Here is a 19520-nt window from a genome sequence, read left to right as displayed (position 1 = left end):
GGCAATACTGGAAGGGTAGGTAAGTTCTAACATTGCAACTATCTGCCTAGGTAGTTCAAAGGGCTTGGGAATTTGTTGACAAGTTAGAGTTGAGCTGAATCCTTCAATTTCCTTTTGACAAGGTTATTGATAATATTTTGATTTAGATCTTAATAGTGAAAGTATCCCTAACCTCAGCTTCCATGAAAATTATAATGACAGATATGACTAGCTCAGAGGGATTTCTGCTTTAGAAAGAGTCCATAGGTTGATTTTTAAAACAAATGTTTTATTTATTTATTCATGAGAGACACACAGAGAGAGAGGCAGAGACATGGGCAGAGGGAGGAGCAGGCTCTCTGCAGGAGCCTGATGTGGGACTCGATCCCAGATCCTGCGATAATGCCCTGAGTCAAAGGCAGATGCTCAACCACTGAGCCACTCAGGTGTCCCCATAGGTTGATTTTATTATCAAGAGAGGCACCCCACAAATAATGATGAAAAACATAACCTCCTCGGGGTTCCTGGGTGGCTCAGTGGTTGAGCATCTGCCTTTGGCTCAGGTCGTGATTCTAGGGTCCTGGAATCGAGTGCCACATCAGGCTCCCCACAAGGAGCCTGCTTCTACCTCTGCCTGTCTCTGCCTCTCTCTCTTTGTGTGTCTCTCATGAATAAAAATAATAATAAAAAGTATAACCTCATTGACTAACAAGCTGAGAAGGCTGCACTAACTCCTCTCTTCCTAAGTGTTGAGGAGGTATATGCCTTCTGTAAAGAGCCCTGGGATCCTCCTCATCCCACCATTCCCATGGAGCCAGGATTTAGCTTATGAATTACAAGGGTACAAAGAACTTAATTTCGTTGTCCTAACCTGATTCCACCTTTGCTTTTAGTTATGGTTCATAGGCTTGGAAAGAGGAAGAATCATGTTTGATTCATTTAGTCTTAGATTCAATTCATTAGTTCGAGTCTTTAGATATCTTTAAAGGTCCCAGAATAAGGGTGAGAAATTATGGTCCAATGTTATCAACTCAGGCTCATGACTGAGGCAGAAACTGCAAGTGACCTGTGTTCTTTTAATAAATATCTAGTGGGGCAATGCTAGTCAATGAGGAGATTAAAGACCCTTAAAAACCATTGTGTGGTAGCTTCACTTTTGGGAAGCAGAAATTGTCCAAAAGGACAGTGATGACTATAATGGATAATTACAAGGACCACAGACTTCAAAAAGACAATTCTGACTTCTTTGGATCTTCAGCACCCATTCTTTGTCACTTGGAGAGAAGACACTTATATAAGGGGGAAGGGGGAGTGGTTTCCTTTCCACACCAAATTAAGGTTTTCTCCCTGGAGAGCCCCCCTTTTATCTTTTATAATTTCTCTATTGTAATGACCAAAATAAGACATCACTGCCCCTGGACTATTCCAGTTTAGAGTGAAGAAGAGCAGAGGTGAGGACCTTGCCATAAGGATTATTATTTTAATAATTTTAAAAGCTTGCCATCTAAGACAGACTCTACTGTTGGAAATAGGTCTGGGGAAAATAAGGGCGGGGGAAGAAGAAAAAATGAAAGAGAGCTCCTAAGTCCTCTTCCTCGTCACATTCTCTGTATAAGTACAAGGCAGCATTCTACTCATCATGAAGGACCTTCTTACCATTCATTCTTTTTTTATTTATTTATTTTTTATTTTTGTTTTGTTTTGGAGCAGGACTGAAAGAGATCTAAACACAAAGCTGGATTTGGGGGATGCATGATTGATCCTGTTCTCTTTTGTTCCATCTTGCAACCCTCCCAACCTGGAATTCCAGCTGAAAAAGAAGCAGGTGTATGTGGATAAGGTGGAGAAGATGCAGCAAGCCCTCGTACAGCTCCAGGCGGCGTGCGAAAAACGTGAGCAGTTGGAGCATCGTCTTAGGACGCGGCTGGAGAGGGAACTGGAATCCCTGAGAATACAGCAGGTATGGAGACCTGAAAGAAAATGAGATCATTCCTGGTTGGTTATTTTTCATTTAGTGTCTGACATGGTGACAAAAACCACACTTGTGCTCATCTTTAGGTTTTTTGTTTTTGTTTTTTTTTTTTTTTGGCCCCTACTTGATCTTATTTCCAGACTGCTTTCCAATTATAAAGATGAAGTTGGCTTCCTTTGCTTCCTATCCTGGAAAAATCCTTAATGCCTATTATCTTTGCACCTTTTATTTTCAGATGAACCATAAGCCCTGTAAGAAGTAAGATGCTGTGCAAATAGACTCCTAGACAGTTTAGAATTGGATATGGCCTTTAGAGTCATCTGGCCATAGCCCTCCTCATTTTTAGATGAAAGAAAATCAAGACTCAGAAAAGATTGCATGATTCACTTAAGGCCACACAACAAGTTAGGGGCAAAGTAGGGCCCCAGTCCTAGGTGTTTAATGTCCATTTCTGTTGTGTACCATGCTGGCAGGCAAGAATAGTGATTACTTCTTTCCTGACCAAGGGAGTCTCATATTGAAGCCCAAGATAGAAAGTCCCATTGCCTTAAGAGGAAATTTGGATGCCCCTTGCTTCTGAATCAGAATCCAAACTGAAGTGGCTTGGGCAGTAATCCTCTCCAAGATTGAGGGCTCTTCGAATGGGACTCAACCACCACGGTTCTCTCACTAACCTGAGGGGTCTCTGTATCTCCCCAACCAGCGCCAGGGCAACTCTCAGCCCACCAACGTTTCTGAATACAATGCCACAGCATTGATGGAGCTCCTTCGGGAGAAGGAGGAGAGGATCCTGGCCCTGGAAGCCGATATGACTAAATGGGAACAGAAGTATTTGGAGGAGAATGTGATGAGACATTTTGCTCTAGATGCTGCTGCAACCGTTGCTGCTCAGAGGTAAGTAGCTGGCTGCCAGAGTCACTGCTTGAAGGGTCTGGGTGGGTGGGGGCAGAACACAAAGGTGACTGATAAAATGGATTTTTCCATTTCTCTTGTTATTTTCTGTAATGTTCTTTCCCTCCCCCTACCCCCAGTCTCTGCTTAAATGTGTTTTCTTTCATCTGGTGAAACAGATTGTGAGGGCAGAAGGTCAGGAATTTGAAAATTGACCTTAACTTATGAACTCACTAGAGTTATAGCTTGGCTCTCCTTGGGAACCAGAACAATTGCAGGTGGGATCAAGTGAACGTTTGCACACCTCCTTCACCAGAGCCACAGCTTCTTGCAGTTTTCTTTGTTTAGCCCCAGGACTGGAGTGGAGGCCTCTTCAGAGGAATGCCACTCAGAAATGAAATGTCATTCAGGAGTGGCTGCCGCCATTTGGTAGCTCTGACTCACCCAAGCTATGCCAAGGGCTATACTCAACATGGCTCCATCCTGCCCTTTGAGCAGGTCTATATTTGAAGGCCACACTCTCTGTGTTCATGAGTGCATGGCATGGAGATGGTCATATTCCATTTGGTAAGGGAGAGAAAGTGGCTGGAGGATTTTGTTTTATTTTATTTATTTATTTTGCCTCTGAGATTTCCCCCTTTCATGTGAAAACATTAAATCTTGATCTTGGGAGGAAACAGTGTTCTTACCCCGTTTATCTGTCTCATGGCTGTTTGTAATCATGAACTGGATAAGAGAGAAAGAAACAGCAACAAAAACTAAATTTGAATCATGAGGTGGCCTGTTTGTTGGAGAGATGGACAAGAGCCTTCGGCTACAGTTGGGTATCTGAGGGGCTGCCAGAGCACACTACACCCATAGAGTGCTGTTTTTAACGTTCTCCTAAACATGGTGAGCTGGAGAAATGTGGAAACACTTGCTAGAGTCTAGGCTGGGATGTACATCCTGTGCGGAGGGGGTGGAGGACACATTTATCTGTGATTCCTTCTCCTGCCAAATCAGAGGGAGGGCAGTGCTGGAGAGCTGGGCTGGTGGTTTGCAAACCTACTCTTAGTTCTCCAGGAAGACATCTCTACCACACTCTTCCCGTCTCCAGGTATCCTCTAAAAACATTAAAAGGATGGGAATCACCTCTGCCCTAATTTTAAGGTCCTCACAAGCTTAAGCTTACCTGTCTTTGTTTTCTGCAAACAGTGTGCTTCATACATGCCAGGGCAGTAACAGAGGGCACAGAAGCCCAGTTGTGCTCAAAGATGCTCGGGAAGTTTGGAGGCAGATTAGAAGCACAGTTAAGTGGAATTCTAGCTGCTACCTTCCAAATAAACTCCTGTACCCTGTGCTTATCCAAAGGTTACTTGGCAACCCTAACACTGAAAAGGAGATACAGGACAATTTCTGCCATCTTTGCGCAGAAGCTGAGACAGATACCGCTTATAAAGGTGTGCAACATGAACAAATGTTGAGTGGCCAGGGTTTTTGGTGCTGGGAGATTCACTGCTAAAACTGACTCCAACATAGACTTCAGATTAGGAAAGGCAGTGAAGCTAAGAGGTTGTCCCTGGGATCCTTGTATAAAGAAATGAACCCTCCCCCTTCCTTCTTCCCTGGAAAGTTTTGAGTATTGGAGGAAACCCCCTGTCAAACAGATTTCTTTCTAGAATCTGTTGCCTTCCATAAGGTAGATTTAATTTAAATCAAATTTGTTGAAATCAGTCCATAGAAAGTTTTCATGGAATCACTGTTTTCAGTAAAATGTGTGTGTTTATTATTTCATATAATAAAAAGCAGCCAGTATACACCTAGTAGAAATACCTGATGTTAGTTCCTCAGACAAACATCCTGTATCTGGACTGTATACTTTTTGTATGCCTTTTAATCCAGTCCACAGGAGGAATTGAGAGATTGTGTTCAAATTCCTGCAAAATGAGATTATCGGACTAGGTAATTTCTCCAGACCCTTCTCTTCCAGGATTATGCTAATTTTTTCAAAGATAATGCCTTTTATGCTTGGCCACAGAGATTCCCTTTTCTTCCTTTCTTTTTTTAAAGATTTTATTTATTTATTCATGAGAAACACACACACACACACACACACACACACACACACAGAGAGAGAGAGAGAGGCAGAGACACAGACAGAGGGAGAAGCAGGCTCCTTGACCCTGATACAGGACTTGATTGTGGGACTCTGGGACCCCACCCGAAGCCGGAGGCAGATGCTCAACTACTGAGTCACCCAGGACTCCCCCCTTTTCTTCCTTTCCTAATGAGACTTCAAATTTGGAAGGTAGCATTCAGAAAACTTCATTTCAGAGCCTGTGAGCTCTTCCACCTTCCCTTCCAACATCTCTTGCCATTGCTTTTCTGCCCAGTGGTTTCATTCTGCCTCCTCTCAACCCTAAAAATTTGACCACAGTTCTGCTCTTTGCCCCCTTTTTTAAAAGTTCTATTTATTTATGATAGTCACAGAGAGAGAGAGGCAGAGACACAGGCAGAGGGAGAAGCAGGCTCCATGCACTGGGAGCCCGATGTGGGATTCGATCCCGGGTCTCCAGGATCGCACCCTGGGCCAAAGGCAGGCACCAAACCGCTGCACCACCCAGGGATCCCTCTTTGCCCCTTTCAATGTAAAAGGTTTATGTTCTGTTTTCTTTCCAAATAATTTTTAAGTGCCTAGGATATTGGCTGCAGATGGAAAGTGCTCAACATGTATTTGAGTAAGGAAGGAGAGAAAGAAGCAAAAAGGAAGGAAGGAGAAAAGAAGTGAAAGAGAAGGAAATGATGTGTAACTCTGTAACTTAAATCTGTAAATCTAGTGCCACATTTTAATGGCCTGCTTGGTTCCTGTGTATTTGGCTAGTATCTCAGTATATTCCCAGTGTAATAGCTCATAGGTAGATAACAGGCTGCACATTTAGGAACTGTTGCTTGGGCAGTATCAGTGCTAGTTGTAGAATTTTTCCAATTAAGGTATTTCTTACAAATTAAGTAAACACCTAGTTCAAGTGTATGCTTTGATAAACATTGGCAGGTGTATACAATAATGGAGCCACTGCCACAATCAAGAGAGAGGACACATTCTAAAGTTCTCTTGTGCCCCTTCAACTTGATCCCTTCCTCCCCCATCTGACCCCAGGACAACAATCAATCTGGATTTTTTTGGCATTATAATTTTTCTTTTTCTAGACTGTATAAAAGATTCATATAGTATATACTCTTTGTGTTTGATTTCTTTCACCTGGCATAATTATTTTGAGATTCACACAAGTTGATGCACGTATTGGTAGTTTATTCCTTTTCATTGCTGAGCAGTGTTCCATAGTTTGGGTTATACCACAGTTGTTTATCCATTCACTCAAAAATGGATATTTGGATTGTTTCTGGTCTTTGGCCATTGCGAATCATGAAAATAGAGATTTGAATATAGTAACAGACAACTGTCTTTTCTCAGGTAGAAGACCTATTAGGTGATCTTTTCATACCCCTCTTAGCACTTGCATTCTATGAAGCACCACTTGTCAAAGGGAAAATAGTCAATGCAAGAAATCACATGTAGTATTTTCTACATAAGGTACTCTGCTAAGTACTTTACAATTATTGCTAATCCTCACAATAATTCTTTGAGATAAATACTATTACCTGTTCCACAGATGAGGAAACTGAAGCACAGACAGGGTAAATACTTTGCCCAAGATCACACACAGTTACTAAGAAGAGGAATTGGGATTGCAAATGACATTTTGACACTGTCCTCTGCTGCCTCCCAGAAATGATGATTTCAAGGTAGTGAAATAGGGATTATGAACCATTCAAGAGTGACCATTTGAGGTTTATTAATTAGTCACTTAAAAATATTATAAATAATCACAATAATATGACACACAGTATAACTCTGTATTGTGGTGCTCCTAGAGATTATCCAGATGCTTAATATTAGATGAGGGCAATCCTACGGAGTAATTCATCCTAGAGGGATGGATTCAGCAATGCAGATTGAAGTTCACAAGCGGTGACTTTATTTCTGAATAGCAGCAAAGGGATAAAAAGATAGTAAACCCGTGGGCAGCCCAGGTGGCTCAGTGGTTTAGCGCCACCTTTGTCCCAGGGCATGATCCTGGAGACATGGGATTGAGTCCCACGTCGGGCTCCCTGCATGGAGCCTGCTTTTGTCCCTCTGCCTATGTCTCTGCCTCTCTGTGTCTCTAATGAATAAATAAATAAAATATTTTTTTTTAAAAAGATAACAAACCAAATGGGCCAGGTAATTGACGAGTTTGCATTTTCTGAATTAGGTTGTTAACCTTCTCTGAACGTGCAATGTTTTGTGTTTATTTTGGGCAATGTAAATCTGGGAAAGAAGTAAGGAAGAGGAAAGTAAGAGGTAGAAGCTGGTCACACACATATTATACATGCCTATCTGTTCCTTCCTTGGAGGTTTTTCTCAGTTTCTGTCCATGACTCTCTCCTCGTTCTACCTCTTGTATTAGTTATCTTGTTCTTTACTACAGCTTCACATAGTAAGTCTGACATCCCTTAGATTAAAGCTAGAATTGTCAGCAACTTGTTGGATATTGTCATATGGCTATTCATAAGACATGTTAACTCCGATGTAACTAAAATCAAAACTCATTATAATGCTTTCCCAAAGATTTCTCCATACTTTCCTATCATGGAAAGTGAGTGGTATGCCATTTTTTTCTAGTCATTTGAATTAGAAACAACACAATTCTCATTCATTCTTCACTCTGTCTAACAACTACATTTAAGCAGTCTTCAAGTTGTAGCAATTCTGCCTCCTATGCCTGTTCCATTCCCCCTACTATTGCATCACTTCGTCATTTCAGTATCTCTTGCTGGGATTATTACAATAACCCTTCTGACTGGTTTGCCCAAGTCCAGTGTATTCCTCCCCTACCCCCTATCATATTTCACCCAGAGATAATGCTATCTTTCTAAAGCAGAGCTTGGATCACATCACTCCCCTCAAAAAGCTCTAATAATCTTCAGTGCCAATTGTAATAAAGTTCAAATTCCCTTCTGTCCTAATTAAATTGTTTGCCTGTTTACTTTCTTTTAAAGATTTTATCTGTTTATTAGAGACAAAGAGAAACCGAGATAGCAACAGAGATAGTGAGAGAGAGCAGGAGCGGGGAGGAGAGGGAGAGGCAGGCTCCCCAAGCAGGGAGCTTGGGGCTTGAACCCAGGACCCTGGGGCTTGAACCTGGGACCCTGGGAACCATGACCTGAGCTGAAAGATGCTTAACTGACTAAGCCATCCCAGGTGCCCCTTGCCTGTTTATTTATTTTTTTGCCTCGTCTTGCAAGTCTCCTGCAGTCAGGGACTAGTCTTATGCATGTGTAGCCACTTTTTAGCATCGCAGTAACTTCAAACACAGTGTCGTACTCATAGTCGAGTTCACATATTAAATCAACAAAACGATGATACCCATTCAGGAAGGATGGATTTGAAGTTTAAAAGTTTAAAACACTAGATGTTTTAGTTAGGAAATCATGGGTGACATTCTAGAAAGCAATGTAAGCAATGTGATGAGAATTTCATTGGACAAAGGAAGGAGAGAGATGATTGGAAGGATAGTTGCCAGAAACTCATTTATTAAGAATTCAGATGGAGGATATTAAGCTCAGAGATCTACATTTTGGAATATGCAGGTGGTGTTTTCAAGCCAGCAGTTCACTCCAGATGTGTGTAAGGATGGTCTCAGAGTATTGGAAGTTAAGCAGGTCAAGTTGCTCCTTCCAAAGCTGTGCTTGCTTGCTTTTGCCTGAGCCATTGGCTTAGTAGCGCCAGTCTTCTAGAAGGAAGATTGATGTTGAAGGCCGTCCTGGCAGCTCTGTAGGAATTCACTAAGTGCCCCACATTTTCAGGCTCCATTCCTGAGGAGTTCACAGTGTCCATATCAATTAGCTGGCAGGGCTCTGAGTCCCCGAAATGGTCTTTTATGCAGTGAAAGTGGCATTGAGCCAGCACCGGCTACCCCAGTGACAAACCATGCGCTCATGTCCCAGTGTCCATAGACACCATGAACTCTTTAGAGCGGCCTGGCTCTGAAGCAGCCATCCCATTGGAACTATGCCCTGCAGGAATTGCCTCCAGGATATTATCTTGGAGCTGAAATTCTTTAAAGTCACACTATCTTGTCTGCTACTCTTCTTCTACCTACAGACTTTTCTCTCATAACTAATAGATGACTGTATTCAGTGTTTTTACTGTGCCTGCCACCATATCTTTTACAGGCATACTTTGACTTCTTCCCCCCCCCCCCCCCAGAATGCCATGAGATGTAGGTATAATGCTGATTTCTATCTTGCATAGAAAATTTCATATCTTGCATATGAGCTTACCGGGCTCATAGAATTTGTTAGTGGCAGAGTACTTGGGAAAGTGGGATTTGACCCTGGTGTAGTCTCTAGTCAGAACCTGTGCTCTCCACATTGCACAATGCCATATCCCCTTGGCTACTTTGGAACATAAGTGCCATTCCCAGTAGGACTATAAGCACGTGAACTCACCAGAGCAAGTGGAAAATTCTGAGATGCTAAAATATTTCAAACTTAGCAATTGATGGGAGCCACTTGCACTACAATTATTTCACCATTCAGATACATTGTTTTAGCTCTGCATATAAAGTACAAGCATTTGGGGAAACAGTGGTTTTATGTAAACTCACCCAAATTCCCTAACTTTAATACCAGCTTGCTGCCTCTTTATCCCCTGCCCTTTCCTTCCCATCTGCACTGGTCACAATCTCTAAGCTAAGAGAACACAGCTAGCTGCCAACAGAAAATTCTCCCACAGATCCTCGTTCTCATAGGAAGTATAATGAAACAGTGCCAATTCATTGTTTTTTTGGTCTATTGTCAGCTTTCCTTGAAGACCAATATAATTACATCAATATTCTTCCTAATCCCTTTTTCTTTCCCTCCAAGTGATTCAAAGGAGATCCAGTTTTCTTCATTCCCTTCACTTTTTTTCTACCACTAGTTCTAAATGAACTAAAGAAAGATGTATGACCTCATTTATCAAGACGATATAGGATTCCCATATGTCTTTGAGTTGTGCTGTGTAGACATCAGCCTCACCCACGGGCTAGACCCTCTCCCCACCAACACTGCCTTCCCTTCTTCCTCTTCCTCCTCCTTTTTTTTCTTCTCCTTCTCCTTCTCTTTCTCTCTCTCTCTCTCTCTCTCTCTCTCTCTCTCTCTCTCACACACACACACACACACACACACACACACACACACACTTTACTCCTTATTAATGAGTCTTTGAGTTAATGGCCTTAGAGACTTTCAAATGAAACAGGATGGTCCCTTGTGCAGTTGGGACCCTGGCAAGAGAACAGTCATGGGGGTGAGACTTGTTGAGTTGGCACTGGAATGTTTCTGATGTAGGTCAGATAGGAATTAAGTGGCACTGACTCAAAGGCCCTGTTTCTCACTTGGCTTGCGTGCCCTACCTGACCTTCACTGTTGATATGTTCATAGTTTGTTTCTAGCATTCGGGTATAGTTGTTATACATCTGTAGCAATGGCTGTCATTCTTTGTTTTTCAGCAAAGTCTAGCCGTTTCCCCTTTTCATAACTGTCATGAGAATAAAGTGGAAATCTATATCTTAAGTGTAATATAAATAATAAGATAAAGTGGAAATAGAAATATCTTCCCATTACCCGGCTATGATCGAAAACCTTGAAGGGACTCTCAGCCAGAAGGCTTTGGGAGCCTATCTGTCTAGTTTTGAAGGCAAGCCTGTGTTTCTCTCATGGAATCCTTCACTGACTTTTCTAACTGTTCTCAGGCTGAAAACCGCTTCTAGCTCTGAGTGCTGAACCTTCCCATCTTGGAGGTTCTTTTCAGTAAGTCATCCAGAAACCAGCCATTCCTAACAAGTCTCGCTGTAGCTTATGGCTTTCCAGCAATACTTTTGACTTGGGAGGGAAATGATAGGATTCATTGGTTTTGCTGCCTTGTCTTCTTCATCACTGTCATCTTCCTTCCCAGGGACACAACAGTCATCAGCCACTCTCCTAACACCAGCTACGACACGGCTCTGGAAGCTCGCATTCAGAAAGAGGAAGAAGAAATCTTGATGGCCAACAAGCGTTGCCTTGACATGGAGGGCAGGTAGAAAATCCATCCGGACCCTGGTAGATCTGAGAAGAAGGTATCAAGACCAGATAGATCAGAAGGGAAGGGCAGACGTCTTCATTCACAGCTGAAAAACCTGACAACACAGCTTCTCCTGACCCCCACATCCCTGCCAGCCTGTTACTTGGGATTTGAAATGCAGTGACCTTTACCTTGCTTTCCCCATTGGCCTTGGTAATTGCTTTCCATATTCCCTCTGCCAGAACTGTATCGCTGGTATTTGCACTCTGGGGTATTCTTTCTAGCATCGGACTTCAGCCCTGTGTTACAGCAGAGTGCACAGTAAAAAAACATCCATTCCAACTTGGAGGTAGGGCACCTGACACCTCTTATAAACTCATGATCATTTACTTATTAACTGAAATTGTGGCCCATTCATAGAAGTTCTTATCTTCTCACTAAATACGTTGTTCCCCTGACTCCAGTTTGTCACTATCGTACCCACTACATTGATTTACCTGCTCACATGCAGCTTCCCCCACAACCAGTACCTTCTTTTGGCCTCATGAGGTTTAAGCAACAACTCTCACATGCTCTACTATGTTCATTTGGGTGTGGAGAAAGGCATTTTAAAAAGCATGGCACACTGTCCCTTGCTTTACAACCCAGAAATAACTAAAGCACCCCTTAGTTGAAAAGACACTGGAAGCTTAAGTCCATGAAGGCCATGAGACCAGAACATGGAGGTAGCAACATCTTTATATGTTCTCTATCTTTGACTCCTAGGATTAAGACGCTTCATGCCCAAATTATTGAGAAGGATGCCATGATCAAAGTACTCCAGCAGCGTTCCCGGAAGGAGCCAAGTAAGACAGAGCAGCTGTCATCCATGCGACCAGCAAAGTCTCTAATGTCCATTTCCAATGCTGGATCAGGCTTGCTCTCACATTCTTCCACCCTGACTGGCACCCCCATCATGGAGGAAAAGCGAGATGACAAGAGCTGGAAGGGGAGCCTAGGTAATGACAGTAAAGACAATTAATGTGACCCATTTAAAGAGAGCCCTGGGGATGCCTGGGTGGCTTAGTGGTTGAGCATCTGCCTTCGGCTCAGGTTGTGATCTTGGGGTTCTGGGATCAAGTCCCACATCAAGCTCCCTGTGGGGAGCCTGCTTCTCCCTCTGCCTATGTGTCTACCTCTCTTTCTGTGTCTCTCTTGAATAAATAAGTAAAATCTTTAAAAAAATAAAATAAAGAGAGCCCTGACTTAGATATGTGCCCATTCAGCAAGGAAAAGGAGCGATGGTCCACATTCTAGCGAGGATGATATATACCAGGTTGGGTTTCTATCCTCCTGAAAGGAGCTCTTCCACATTTTGATATCTCACTGAAAGAACATTGATTGAATCCAAGGCCTTCAAAGATAAGAGTTCTGAGTTCTCCTTGGGTGGGAAGGAAGATAACTTCAGTTTCCTTTTAAAAATTCTCAGATCTGACCTTGCCACTTGAGATCTTTAGTCTTTGTCCAAAGCCCACATGAGCTTCATGTCAGTCAAGATTTCAGAATTCCAGATCTTCTCTGTTCTTTCCTCCTATATAATAGAAGGACTCAGAGTTCTAGTTAAGCTAAATGATGCTGGGTGGCAGGTTTTTGTTATCAGAATGTTCTGAGATGAGAATGGAATGTACTTTTTCATTCCATTCCTGTCCATGCCTTACCCTCTAATCAAAACCCCAGAAATATCATGGACACCATGAGGTACATTTTTAGATCCTGAGAAAACCAGCTTTGTATTTTAATTTTAGGTCTTTTTGTTGTTTCTGATATCCCTCTTGGTTCTCGGACACTTGCAGTATCCCTTGGCTAGAGGACGCTTTCCAGGGACCACGGTCTTGATTAGAACCTTCATTTACAAAATTATTTTCACACTCATCCATGACTACAAACTTCTTTCCCCAATCCTTCCCAGCTGACTGGTAGTGGATGATGTGGGTGATAAGTGGAACTGACTAGAAGCATTCTGAAAGCTCACTGGAAATCAGTGGCCGTTGGAAAAAAATCAAAACTGATTCACAGGACACCTAAAAGTGTCATCCACGGTGCTGGGGTGGAGAGTGAGGACCAGGTGGGATGAACCTGCCACACCCGCCTTCTGGGTTCTCCGGAGGCACAAGGAAAGTTCCTCCTGAACCTTCTACATGGAAGAAGAGGGCCAGTAGACGTGTGCATCTGGGTCCCAGGAACCCATACCTGCCTAACCCCTGTCTCTTTCTCCCCTTATAGGTATTCTCCTGGGTGGAGACTACCGGGCCGAGTCCGTCCCTTCCACCCCATCGCCAGTGCCGCCGTCCACGCCCCTGCTGTCTGCTCACTCCAAGACGGGCAGCCGTGACTGCAGCACCCAGACGGAACGGGGATCGGAACCAAACAAGACCGCCGCTGTCGCTCCCATCTCTGTTCCCATGCCAGCTGCTTCTGCCGCTGCTGCTGCCGCCATCACTGCCAACGCAGCCACCAACACTGCCACCGCTGCCGCCACCACCACCACCATGGTAGCCGCCGCTCCAGTTGCTGTTGCTGCTGCCGCCGCTCCAGCTGCCACTGCCTCTGCCCCATCTCCGGCCACTGCCACTGCCCTCGCTGCTACTGCTGTTTCTTCAGCTCCCGCCACTCCGATTCCCGCTGCTGCCTCTGCTGCTGCTGCTGCTGCTGCTGCTGTTGCTCCCACTGCTGCTGTTCAGGTTGCCTCAGCTGCTCCGGCTCCGCTTCCAGCTTCGGCTACCGCTCCAGTTTTGGCTCCGCAAGCGTCTCAGGCTTCTGCTTCGGCTCCGACTCAGGCACCAACTCCAGCTCCGGCTGCGGCTTCTCCTCCAGCTCCAGCTCCAGCTCTGGCCCTGGCTCCGGCTGAGGCTTCTTCAAGTCCAGCTGCCAGTTCTGGGTCCCGTCGTTTGTCTATACCAAGCGTGACCTGCAATCCCGATAAGACAGGTAATGATTTTTTTTAATAAATTAATTTTTATTGGTGTTCAATTTACCAACATAAAGAATAACACCCAGTGCTCATCCCGTCAAGTGTCCCCCTCAGTGCCTGTCACCCATTCCCCCCACCCCCCACCCTCCTCCCCTTCCACCACCCCTAGTTCGTTTCCCAGAGTTAGGAGTCTTTATGTTCAAGACAGGTAATGATTGTCCATACTGGGGAAGCTTTGGGTTCTGCCCTCAATTACAGGTGGTTTGTTGACCCGCTGGTCACTTGGCCACAGTCGTTCATGTGCTAAAGGGAATGGATCACAAGGCACAAGGGCAGCGTCTGTAAATGGCTTCTTGGGACACCAGGATGGGAACCGGGGTGAGCCAAGGCCCTTCTCCTAGTAGAAGCAAATGTTCAGGTGGACACGGGGAGGGGGTGTCAGGCAAGTCTCACTTTGCCATTGGCTTCGTGGCTTGGAAGGTGTCTGTTTCTAGGAATCGTCACCTTATCCCTAACTGCTTTCTAATCCCCTGTCTCTGTTTAGATGGCCCTGTTTTCCACTCCAATACTCTGGAAAGGAAAGCTCCCATTCACCTCCTGGGACAAGAGCCTGATGCAGAGATGGTAGAATATCTCATCTAAACGGCACATCCGAGAGCTGCGGTTGCTCAGCAAGAGTGCTTTTAATCATTTTTCCCTTTTGTTTGTTCTTATTTTGAGGGTGAGGACTAGGGTTGGGGGGGATGTTCTTTAAAGGGGCTTTCTATTGAGACGATGTAGTACTTAAGTAACACCATACAAACTCCAGCCTAGTCTGGTACACACTTAGAGTGTTACCTCTAAAGACCGATTAATCAGACTGTGCTCTGAAGTTTATTGTTGGGATTTATACAAATGCTAGGACTGTTAATAGCTGGATGTACATGAATGTTTTCAACATGTGTCATTTTATTTAGCCTTGCCATATTCCAGATCATTTTTATTGAAGAGCACAGTACGTTTGGAAGGCAGTGTGTAACATGTAGTTCAGAAGTGGGAAGCCAGAGAGAATTTGCACGTGTGCTGTTTTGTACACTTACCATCTAGGCAGCATCCAGAGAGAGAGAGAGCTCTCATCTCAGGCTCTTGGAAGAGAATAGTTTTGGGAGCTATGTAAGCTGGAGAAAAGGCAGGGGATATTGGGGTGTGGAAGGGTGCTGGAGCTAATTTTCCCTCCCGATTTCCCAGCTGCCCTGTGCCAGGAGTTTATCTTCATTTCAGTGGTGCTTTGGAAGTGGATTCTTTTGGTTCCCTCGTGGAAGTTCATACATTTCATATATATACTCTGGAGTAATTTATGCATTTGGATAATTAATATATTGCTTTCAGATGCTAGGAGAGTAAATTAGCTGTGTGATGATGTATAACTTCCTCTTTCGTAGGGAGTTAGACCATCAGAGGCCTTGATGGAGAGTTGCATGAGGTGCTGTGTGTGGCCACCAGCACAGCTCGCTTGCCTTTCCTGAGACCAATCTGCTTAGCGTTTATTTCTTCTCCAGCACAGACTCACTGGCTGTGTCACCAGTCTCAAATTTCTAGTCATTGGCAAAACGAGGAAGCATTTCTGGTGATGGGCCGAATGCTTTGAATCTCTGGTGACTACCCTGAAAGAACTCCTCTTGTTTTCCCCAATTCTTAGCATACGTTTTAAAAGGCATAGTTGACTATCACCTCCAAGGGAATAGCATCAGAAGCCCAAAGTACTGTGCTGCAGCCGGGGAAGACATGGGCTGTAGATGTATCCTTAGCTATGCCGTCTTACTGCCAGTGACTCCATCTCAGAATACCTTTGGAGAGCAGCAGGAAATGCGCATGTGGATAGGGACCAAGGAGGCCATGGCTCCAAGCTTTGTCATAGAGCTGCCTCCAGGGATGCAAAATGGCTGCTGATTGCCCCGGTCCCTGCTCTGTGTCACCTTTCTGCCCTTCATTAAGGTGACACATCTGCAGACAATGTCATTAAGATCAGTTTTCAGGGGTAGGGGAGGGTGAGGGGAGCGGGGGGTACTAGGTAAAGGGTGGGGGGTAGAACTTTGGGGATGTGTTAGTTAGAAGCCAAATAGAAGAGTAGGCCTGATATATTATGTTGTGGGGCATAGTGGCCAGAAGGAACTGTAGCAGTAGAGCCCTACCCCCTCAGTTTAGTGATGAGGCGTGTCTGAGACCCAGAGAGGTCACGTGACTTTTTTCAAGTTCACACAACACTGCTTTCCATCCTGCCAATTACCATGCTTCTTTTGGGAAACCCTTATCCACAACAAGCCTCGTTTTAAGAAAAAGCATCTTCATGGACCAGGGCATACGTATTTTGTAAGATGTCCCTGGCTTGAGTAGTCTGTCTGAGGTTCTAAATTCCTACCTTGCCTCTCCTGCAGTGCCTTTCGCAAGGTCTCCCCCTGGTCCTCATTTCAGCAGTCACATGAAACTCCCCCTGAAGAAATTGACCTCACTTTTTCTCTTGCTGTGGGATTGGCTGTCTCAGGTCATCTTAGAGGGTTCCTCGGTGACCACAGGAATGGCATATTTAAAATTATTTTTCTGCCATTCCTAATTCTCTTCCAGAGGAATTATTTTGTGGGGTAGAGGGAGAGTGATATGATTTTCAGCCAGTATTGACATTTGAATAATGAAGTGACCATCCTACACATTAGTCCTCAGTCGTCAAGTGAATCCCAAATAGAAATTAAAAGCGTAGTTGTGTTACTTCTAATTCACTTCTCATTCATACTATCCTTTGGCCATAAGGGAGAAAGTCCTCAAATAGTAGAAGCCACAAGTAGCAAACTTCAGGACTGCTACTTTCTAGACAAATAAATTAATCCAAATAAAATTAAACCTCTCATCTACTCCTTTTGTGGTTATAACACATTGCCAGAATTTTTGCTAGCTCTAGGAGCCCTGATTTTAATCACATTCTGTAAGGTGACAAATGTCCTACATTCCACACTATGTGGCAGCCATCTCTTTAGACTCATGTATTTTTGGGAAAGGAGGAAGTTCTTGGCTGAGGGTTACCTTGAACTTGCCACAGCATCTCTGCCCCCTCATACCAGAGGCAATCCTTTTGGGCTCAGTTTTTACTCCCAGGTAATTTGCTAAAGTGATATCGTACATCTAAGAGATGGAAGAAGTCCATGTCAGTGTATTCTGTTTACAAAGAAGGTAGATTCAGCCTTTTCAGAGAATCTCTAATAGGTGTCCTTTTAAAAATTCCGATTTATGGGAGAAATGTCATGTTAGTCACCTTTTCACAGTTGTGTGGATATGTAACATTTGGGGGCTCTTTCTGGACTCCCACTTATCTATGCATTTTACTGGAACCTCAGGACAGAAGGGTGACCTTGTTGTCTTAACTTGTACTGCCTGGTGGTCTCTGGGGACCTTTTAAGTCAGTTGTACCCCAATGTCCCATGTACAGAAAAACTTCATTAGAATGAACTTTACTTGATATAAAACTGCTATTAACAATTTTTTATTAAATAAAAGTAGCTTCAACATTCTTTTAAAATCATGTATCTGAATTGTTGTTTCAATGAAGGATTTATTTTCCATGCTGCTTTTGAGCTTTGGGATGATAGGATAGCAGAAATGGAAATATCTGCCATCATCTGCCATAGGAAACACCAAGTGTTCTTTTGTTACACAGTTGGGTGGGTACAACAATTGGAAAATGAACAAACTGTGCAAACTACTTTTTATGAAGAGCCTAAACACTCATAATGCGGCAGCTTAAGGTGTATACATAGGGACTAACTTTTATAAATGATATTCTCATGTCTGTTAGCCATACAATCTCCTGTTATCTCAATTGCTTATTCACATATGAAATGTGTTACTTCAAATGTGTGCATTTTTCCTAAACATGTTTTCAAAGGAAGGCATCCACTATGGGCTAATTGCCATCGATTTCAGTCTGCCATGATCCTTGGAAAGAGATCTCTCAAGTGTCATTCATCATCAGTAGGACAAGTGTCAGAAGTTTATTTTTTTCCAATAGCAACAATGGGTGACATGGAGTCATCAAACCTCCTTCTGGCCTCCCTTGTGATTAATGGCATGTGTTTATAAAATGGATAGCTGGGGTTGGCAGATGGCTAGAGAAGAAGCACCTTTGGTTGAAAATGTATGTGGCCCCATAATGATCGAGACCCTGTTCTGTAATTGAGCTAGTTCCAATAAAGTTAAGCAGGTTTGAATCCACGTTGTGCCTATCTTTTCACTGACAATAAAGTTAGCTATTTTAAAGTGCAGTGCCGTTTGGTAAATGCTTCGGTGTTTACCCAACAGAGGCTTTATTTATGAGGTATTGGTGATTACCTCCAATTTAGTATGCACTGAAATTGCCTTTCAAGGGCAGCATGCGACAGAATTTACATTTGCTTAAAGTATGGAATGTGATTATAAAGTATTAAGTAAGACAACACCACAGGCCACATGCTCTAACCAGTTCCTTTCTGTATTCAGGCAGCATAAATTAAAAGCTTTGCGTCTTTTTATCTCCTGTTACCAAGGGATAAAATGATGGCCACCCAAAGCAGAGAATTCATCCTTTAGTTAGCAATTTGGAAGGCCCCCTTGATGTTTCTTTTGTACCCTTGTTCTTATGCCAATTCATCAGTTTTGGTTGAGAGAGCTTGTTATTAAAAGCAAATCAAAACTGCAAACAAGTTGGCTTTTTTCACTGAAAATGTTAAAGCTGCCTTCACACTGCTCTCCCTGCACCTCCTGTTTACTGCTAGGTCCCACCCTGCTGAGGACGATGAGATGCCCCATGAGCTGGGCTCTGCAGTGACACTTTTTACAGTGAAATTGGTTTGATGGGTGTTGCAAAATGGGTGGGAAGAGGATATAGAATTCACGAGACTCTAAATTTGATTTGTTATGACGTTGGGCTGCATTCCCTTCATATTTATGATGAGTGTGTTGGAAACTATGTGTGAAAGCCCATTATGCTTTTTCAGGATGAAGAAGATGGCATCAAGTCAACCACACCTTCTTACAAAGCTTTGTGAAGCATTTCTTTCAGAAGTCTATCGTGCCCAGTTCTTAATGAACGGTCATTTGCAGGGAGAAAATTCAGTGTTCCTCCAAAAGTGACTGAGATTGCATTGTAGGAGCTTTGTAGATATTAGCTGGTATTATAACTGATGTGATCATCTGGGTGGGTACTTCATCTCCCCTTCCCCTGGGCCTCCCCTACTGTGATGAGCTATTCACAGTCTATCTGAGTTACACAGTTGTAGAAAAAAATACTTCCTGCTTCCCACCTTCTCCCAGTCCATCTTCTCTTGCAGGAAGGTTTTTATGGGAAAAAAGTAGTGTGATTTAGGTTTAGAATACTTTCTTCTGTGCTTGGCAGTCACCTTGATACTTGAGTGAAGACTCCTGGGGGACAGGACTCAGTTTCCAGAAAGAAAGCAATACTAAAATTTCATACCAGTACTTGCCTGTCAGGTGCACAAGCCAGCCAAATACAGGGTCTTTATTTTAGGCTCCCATGTTTTGTTTTGTTTTTTTTTGTTTGTTTGTTTGTTTGTTTGTTTTTGTTTTTGTTGAGTGCT

At 43.5% G+C, this 19520-nt stretch overlaps 1 protein-coding gene across 5 annotated transcripts in view; it reads left to right on the top strand.

Moving 5' to 3' along the window:
* Window positions 1-18159, top strand: part of AMOT (angiomotin) — a 65352-nt gene extending 47193 nt beyond the window's left edge. For all 5 annotated transcript variants that reach the window (XM_025983879.2, XM_072743352.1, XM_072743353.1 and 2 more), the window contains 6 exons: window positions 1790-1939; window positions 2655-2845; window positions 10863-10985; window positions 11736-11968; window positions 13233-13937; window positions 14465-18159. In XM_025983879.2, the coding sequence (XP_025839664.1) occupies window positions 1790-1939; window positions 2655-2845; window positions 10863-10985; window positions 11736-11968; window positions 13233-13937; window positions 14465-14562 (1500 nt within the window). In that variant the 3' untranslated portion in view covers window positions 14563-18159. The remainder of the gene's footprint in view (window positions 1-1789; window positions 1940-2654; window positions 2846-10862; window positions 10986-11735; window positions 11969-13232; window positions 13938-14464) is intronic.
* The last annotated feature ends 1361 nt before the right edge of the window (window positions 18160-19520 follow it).

Source organism: Vulpes vulpes, chromosome X (assembly GCF_048418805.1).
Source record: "Vulpes vulpes isolate BD-2025 chromosome X, VulVul3, whole genome shotgun sequence".
Classification (NCBI taxonomy): Eukaryota; Metazoa; Chordata; class Mammalia; order Carnivora; family Canidae; genus Vulpes; species Vulpes vulpes.
Note: the sequence above shows the minus strand (reverse complement) of the source record. Positions and strands in the feature narration are given on the sequence as shown.